General features: G+C 53.4%; 1 protein-coding gene across 3 annotated transcripts in view; it reads right to left on the bottom strand.

Moving 5' to 3' along the window:
* LARGE (like-glycosyltransferase) overlaps positions 1 to 7,559 on the bottom strand; it is a 442,315-nt gene that overhangs the window by 205,447 nt on the left and 229,309 nt on the right. For all 3 annotated transcript variants that reach the window (XM_015567588.1, XM_006769319.2, XM_006769320.2), the window contains exon 5: positions 5,103 to 5,226. In XM_015567588.1, the coding sequence (XP_015423074.1) occupies positions 5,103 to 5,226 (124 nt within the window). The remainder of the gene's footprint in view (positions 1 to 5,102; positions 5,227 to 7,559) is intronic.

The following is a 7,559-nucleotide window of genomic DNA, read 5'->3' as shown; positions in this document are numbered from 1 at the left end:
ACTCTTCTACATACAGAAAGGTATGCTTCTGGCCTGAAAGAACCAGCCCGCGTAGTCACAAACCACCAGGATAATCCAGGAACCAGTAAAGCAACTCAGAAAACGGGAGGATGCTAACTTTTTCCAGATTTGAACCTGGCATTTCACCTCAGCCAGCCCTCCGGCAAAACATGAGACCCAACAGGAGAGAAGGAGCAAGAGCCCAAGTCCATAAATTATTCTAGATAAACAACCCCGAATGTATAGTCTCTGGCGAGAGGTCAGGAGTCACTTGCTCCTTTGTAGAAGGGGAAGGCAAGGTGCATGGACATGATGGGTTTAGGAAGAGACCTAAGAGGTTAATCACAGCCATCTTCAAACACATGAGCGGGGAAGGGGAGGAAATAGAATTCATTGAGTGCCTGCCATGTGCCAAGCACCGTGCATTTCATCACAAGACCTCACTTACTGCATTCATCTTCAACAACAGAGGAGAGACCAGCTCTTGAAAGACAAACTCCATGCGTTACTATCTGTCTTACAATATTATTAAAATGCGCAAAGCAATCCCAAAGGTCACACATATCTTACTTTACTTCTCTGCAGGGCGTCTTAGAGCTGATCGTGTCCTCCATGAGCCAGTCCCAGGTCCTCTGTGCTTCTCTGCAAGCCAAGTCTACCTCCCACGGATCCAGCCTTTCCCCACCCCCACCCCCACCCCCAGGGTATGTGCTGTCCGTTTGAAGGATGGCCTGGACCTGGCAATCCTAAAACCCAAACCCAATTGTTGGAAGACGACGGTGTTGGAAAGAGTCACCGTGAGATCTCAGGGGGCTTGCTTAACCCTCTGGGTTTCATTTGTCCAAAAGGAGCTGTGGGCATTGGGCTTGCTTCCCACCCGAGACCCTGTGATTCCGTGGTATCACGAGTCCCTGCTGGCTGGACATGCCCATCATGCAGAAAGCACACCTTCCTAGGAGACAGGATAGGGGCGGTCTGCCCACCTTCCCTGGTGAGAGGAACAACAGGAGTTGGTCCCCCAGCCTGCAGGGTGCCCAGAGGTCGCAGTTACCCGCGGAGGCCTCTGCAGTCCCCCCTGGGGACCAGCACAAAGGCACCAGTGTGAGCAGGAAGCCAATTTTCAGAGTCAAACACCAATATTTTCTGTAAATAGTCCTGCCTTCCACTTCACAAGCTCTCTGCTGCTGGGAACAAGCAGGCATCGGGTCTAAGAGGAAGGGGGAAAAAGGAGGGCCCCCCAGCTAGACAGCGAATCACGAAACAGCCTCCCCCCATCACCCCAGGGTGGCGTGGGGGGACTTTCTGGGCCGAATGGCGGCAAGACCTGAAGTATACAATCCCAGTCCCACAATGCTTCACTTGGAAAGCGAAGAATCAACCATCAGCCTTGGCATTTATTACCCGCCTGCCTGATCTTAGGCAAATGCTCTTCAACTCTGCGCTTTAGGTTATAAATCACCCGGAGGGAGGTAATAAAATTCTCGCTCCGCCCCACAGGGTTGTCCTGGATGCTGCCATCCACAAAGCTAGGCAGGAAAGCCAGCCCCCTTCTCGTCCTGGACCTCCCCCTGACAGCAGCCCCTTCTGCTGTGGGCTCGCAGCACAAAGACGCCCTCAGTCCTGCCAGCCTGTGGGTACGGAGCCTTGGAGGCTGGGAATGACCAGGCATGTAAACAGGAGGAAGACGGGCCAGCATCTCACAGCCCGCAACGACTAGCGGGCGTACAGGTCCACTGCGGATTTCCCGCGGCTCATCTTTAATCATGCACCGATCCTTCTGAAATCTCCTTTCCCTGCCACTCCATTCTCCTGCACCACAGACACAATCAGGGGCCCACAGGGGTATTTCTGAGAAACGCCATTGCCAACAGCTATCCCAGGGGATTTCAGGAGCCCTATGGCTGAGGCTGCCCCCCAATACGCTTCCTGAAGGCACTGAAGGTCCCAGCACCACCCGCCCCTCCCCTGCTCTTCCTCCCCCAGCCTCAGCTCAGGGATGGGGTTCGCTGTGCTCCCTCCCTGGTGTACCTGTTGTGGAGAGACACGCACCTGTCCCAGGTCCCAGGCCTGCGCTGGGGACTTGACGTGGGTGGTGCCGGGGCAGCTGCCTTATTTAAGCCTCCGCTGGGTCCCTGCCCAGTGGCCTCGGGATGCGGTGATCCCTGGCAGTGATGGAGAAACTCCTTCCTAATGACTCGAGTCTCTCAGGGACCCAGCCCGCGTTATTGCGTATCATTCATTTAGCAAACTTTTTCTAAAAAATATATTTTTTATTGATTTCAGAGAGAAAGGGAGAGGGAGAGAGAGAAACATCAATGATGTGAGAGAATCATTGATCGGCTGCCTCCTGCACACCCACTCCTGGGAATTGCGTCCGCAACCTGGGCATGTGCCCTGGCCAGGAATCGAACTGTGAGCTCCTGGTTCATAGGTCTACACTTAACCACTGAGTCACTGCAGCCCGGCCATTTAGCAAATCTCTTTTTATGAGCCAGGCCTCACACCAGGCACAAGGATACGTAGGTGTTGAGGAGCGAACGGGACATCGCTGGCAGTCCTGGGGACAGAGAGGCTTTTACCTGCTCATCACACATAGGAGTGAAAGGTTACACTGCGCCATGAGTTTACTGAGAAATGCTGATGACCCTATGACAACATATGACAAAGGAACCCCTGTGTGATGACAGAGGCAGGGAGGGGCTCCCCGAGGGCAGGCAGACCTAGGAGAGAGCTGGGTCACGTTCCAGGCCAGCACAATACAGCGAGTGTTGAAGGGAAGCCAGCTGCAATCTTATTGCCGAGGGAGGGTCTCGCATTTGATTTGTAAAAGGCGTAATGTCTATGAAGTGCAACAACACGAGGTCTGCCTGTACATGCTGGAGGACAGGACACTGGAGAGGATGTCCTTTAGAACTCACTAAGTTTGTTATTTTCAATTCTTTTTTTTTGTTAAGACCTCAATTCACGTGGCTAACAGTCTAGTAAGTAAAATAATGAACAGCAGGTCTACCTGCCCTCCAGGGGGCAGGAGAGAGTGAGAAAACCCATCTCCTCCCTCCCACACCCCTTGCCTCCAAGAGCTCCTGGAAGTTCCCATTGATGACAGCACTTGGCACCTTACTCCTCAGCCTCCCAACTCTCCCCAGATTCCACAACGGGCTACACAGTCAGAGCCTTTTAATCCCATGTTGCCTCGGCTGCAAAGGAGAGCGGGGCATTTTTAAGGACCTGCTGCACTTTGGGCACTGCCAGGCCTTCACATGAGCCATCTTATTTGATCCCTCCCTTGGCAGCCCATCCAACAGGTGATGGAGCCGGCTCAGAACCCAAATCAGAGTTATTCCGTGGCAGGCCAGGAGATGAATGTGGGCTTTTTGTTTTCTGCTACTTTGTCTTTTCTTAAATAGTAGAGGGTACAGGCCCAGCTAGCATGGCTCAGTGGCTGGGCGTCGATCTATGAACCAGGAGGTCACAGTTCGATTCCCGGTCAGGGCACATGCCCAGGTGGCTGGCTCCATCCCCACAGTGTGGGCTATGTGGGAGGCAGATGATCCATAATTCTCTCTCATCATTGATGTTTCTATTTCTCTCTTCCTCCCCCTTTCTCTTTGAAATCAATAAAAATAGATATTTGTTTAAACAGTAGCGGGTACAGGCTTGCAAGGGACACGGCCCAGGATGCCCGGGGACAGCAGAACGCAGGAGGAGGAGGCGGGCCCAGCCTTCCTCGCCAGATGCCGCCGCCCCTCCCGCTGCTTTTCCCCTTGGTGTTGGCCCGCACACCCGGGAGACAGAGCGGCTTGCTTTTACCTTAATTAGTGCAGCAATTTGCTAAATTCTGTTTTTCCCTTTTTGAGAGTGTTAATCAATTTTAGCTCAGAATAGATTGGAACGGCACACACATTACCACGACAATCCCCCAACGCTGACTTCTGAGCGTCTCCATCAACCTCAGAGCCCGAAATGCGGGGAAATCAGCAGCTCTGGCCGGCATCTCTGCGATCTGTTTAAAATGTTATGGCTCGGAGATGAAAATATAATGGCTTTATGAGGTTGGGAACAAGCAATTTGCTGGAATCAGCCTCATGCCTAGGTGTTTAGTCCTCCCCAAGGTGACTGGAGACAGAGCATCATGTATTTCTGCAAAGTTACACCTTCCTCTAACAACGGCAATTTGTTAAACCCATAAGCACGACAGGGTTCCAACTCTGCACCACAAGACGGAAAAGGACCAGATGGGCCCCGTCCCCTCCCCCACGAAGAAGGTTCAAGATGGAAGCAGCGGACGGACCAGCGAGGAGAAAACGTGTCCTTTTTTCTGGGGAAACCGGGAAAGGTTCTCAGACGAAGTGGCAATGTGTCTGAGTTCCGAAGGGAGTGGGGACAAGGCGAGTGGAAGGGCATGTCAGTCAGAAGGAATAGCACAAGCAAAGCCTCAAACACAGCCGAGAAGGCGGAGAGAACCAGTAACAGTGAATTTGCTGGAATGACAAGAGCGTCCAGAGCCAGACTATGCAGGACTTCTTAACCAGATGCTGACGCAAGCACAGTGACGCAACAGGAGGATTTTAAGCGAGGAGGGAGTGATGGGATCGAATGGGTCTCATTTGGCTGAAACCCTCCGGCCCAACATGATCCTTAACGTTTATTCAGCTGTCTTTTAAAACACACTCACATACACCCTCTCGTTTGAGCCTCTTAATCCCTCATGGGGTTGGCATTGCAGCACCTTTCTTCAGGTGAGAAAACATACCCAGCAAAGGTACAGGTCATCCACTTTGGGTCCTATGACTAGTGAATGACAATCCATGAATCCAAGCCCAGGTCCACTGTAGTCGGAGTTCAGCATTTATTTACCTCATGGGGGAACAGATCATAATATAGATCTCTTTCAGATACGTACCAGGCCCATGGCCTGCAGCCTCCACAGAAAGCCTGGCTGGCCAGAACTACTCAGACCCACAGACACTGTGAGCTAAGGAAGTGGCTGCTTTAAGGGAGCTGAGACTTCTGCCATGGCTGAGGTCCCCTAAACCATAAACAAGAAAAGCTCCTAGTCGAAGAGACTGGGAGGCAGCCACCACCCCTCCTCCCCACCGTACCTTGAGCTCGTCCGCGTTGTAGAAGTCCACGCGCACGGCGGGCACCATCCAGGTCTGGAAGAGCGAGGCCAGGATCTGCTCGGCGATGGAGTCAGCAATGAGGTGGAAGTGCAGAGGGTTCCGCCTGTGGGAACAGCAGGAAGTGGGTCAGCATGGAGCACTGAGCCCCAAAACACACCCTCACCCCTCATCTACCCTCACTGATGGCCGGTTTTCAAAAGCAACTGGAAAAGCAAATCAGGCATGTGACCTATTCAGTGCCCACGGGCGAGGCTGGCCGGGCCGGCAAGGAGCGAGGACATGCCACCAACCTCAGCTTTCAGGTGACAACAAGGACCAGGAGGGTGAAATGGCCGGTGACACGCCATCCAAGCCAATCACTGCACCTGTGAGTTAGACACCTGTGTTCCCGGGCGTCCTAAGTGAGCACGTGTAACACTAGGACTGGCCCCTTATTTCTGGCGTCCTTAGCCCGCTGGGTGCAGCCGGCACTGTCCTCAGGTCTGTTTCCTGCTTGTTTCTCTCCCAAAGAAAACCAGGCACCCAGAAGGAGTCCCTGGGGCTGTCACTGGATATCAGTGTACCTCACTGTTCATGCTTCTCCAGCTTTTCTTCATCTCACCTCCGTCAACCAGCCTTACACAGTACAACCCAGCATTACACAGGGCAAAGCTGGGTTCACTCCCAGAGGTGGCGTTCAGGAGTGCGGACTTCCCAGTGTCACGTATACCTCCCCACAGCTGAGTCATGTTTATCTCCCACACCTGAGTCAGGTGTACTTCCGCACACCTGATGCTTCCTCTGTTAAATGTTGGAAACACCTCTTCATCAGGCCACTGTGCCGATTAAATGAAATAAGTGCCATCTATAATGCATATCTGGCAAACATAGAATACTTATAAACAGCAGATATGCCTTCTTGAGGGACTACCAGGCACAAGGCAATACTTCGATGCAGCAGAACTATCATAAATACTATTGTGCTGGTAAAAACAACAACAGTTTTAATATGATGCCGGAGCACCTACGGATGAGAACCACCTGGTCCCTCTGACCTCAAGGAGCTCATCCTGTTTGCAGAGACGAGCAGCCCACAGTGAAACGCTATAACCGTGGAGTGGAGTGTGATCACGTGGCAATGACTGCACAGCACACAAGTGCTATGGGAGCAAAGAAACAGAAGGGCCAGTTCTGACCGGGTCAGAAGGACGTGTATGAGTGGGAGACGCAGCGCCTTAACAGATAGACGACTGACAGGAGGTGAAGGGAGAGAGGAGAATAAAGGGACTGTGGCCGCACACAGGGGTGCTGGGACAGGGAGTGGTGAGCAGGACTCTATGGTTAGAGCAGAGAAGGGGAGAGATGAGAGGCCACGGGAAGCAATGACCATCGTTAAGCAGCCTGGACTCCATCAGCGAGGCGTGGGGAGCAGCGCGGCCTGCCCCTGAACTCCCGGCCTCCGGGCAGCCCTGTGCTAAGTGCCAGGCGCAGAGCCCGGCTCTCAGCCTCCCGTCTCCATGCTCTCTTTCGACCCGGGCCTTCTTAGCTGCGGTTTGCTCTGCAGGAAACCCTCCTGCCCTGGCTCATTCCGTCAATACTTACTGAGCACACACGATCTGCCGGGCAACGGGCAGGATGAGTAAAGACACGCCATCCCTGCCCTCACCGCGGTCCTAGACTGGCCTCTGGTCCTCCTCACCCCCCTCCCCATTCGGCACTGGATGGCCCATCACCCAGTCTTCAGCTCTGGCTGCCTTTTGCTCTTTGAATCCTGCCCTGACTGCCCCGACTAGGTCAGGCCCTTCCTCACAGGCAGGCACCTCAGTACCACGTGCCTCTCCGCAGGTAGGGATCACCTGTTTGCTGGTCTACATCCCACCTGACTGAGCTCAGGGAGGTCAAGGATCGTGCCAGGTGTGTTTGAGTGGATCGCGTCTGGTGCCTGGGATGTGGTAGGATTCACAAAGGATCTGACTGGGTGGATGTGTGGTGGACGGTAGACAGATAAGGGACAACAGGTGGACACATCATGGAAGAGATTAGACAAGATGGATGAAGACGGTGAGAGGACAGCGGCCGGCCAGGAGGCTGAATCTGGAGGGATCCTGAAGAGAGTTATATGTGGGGAAAATGGAGAGGAAGCAGCCAAAGGTGACGCTGAGATTCCTGGTGGGCGCTGATGTATCCAGGACAGGGGCTGGAAGAGGAAAGACGCTGGAGGAAGGTGGTGATTTGGGGATTGGGTGCACCAACTGTGAGGTGAGGTGGCCAAGCCAGGTGGGGCTGGACGAGTGAGCCTGGGCCTGAAGAAAGCTCTTACCCAAGGCCAACCTGCCATACACATAACAGGCGACGAGGGCAATAACCTGAAGAAAATGAATGGCAGAAACCATTAGCACGACAGAGTTCCTCCATGGGACCACTGTCTGAAAGTGGCAGATTCCTCCGTGGAACCAT

Source organism: Myotis davidii, unplaced genomic scaffold, assembly GCF_000327345.1.
Source record: "Myotis davidii unplaced genomic scaffold, ASM32734v1 scaffold120, whole genome shotgun sequence".
NCBI lineage: Eukaryota > Metazoa > Chordata > Mammalia > Chiroptera > Vespertilionidae > Myotis > Myotis davidii.
Note: the sequence above shows the minus strand (reverse complement) of the source record. Positions and strands in the feature narration are given on the sequence as shown.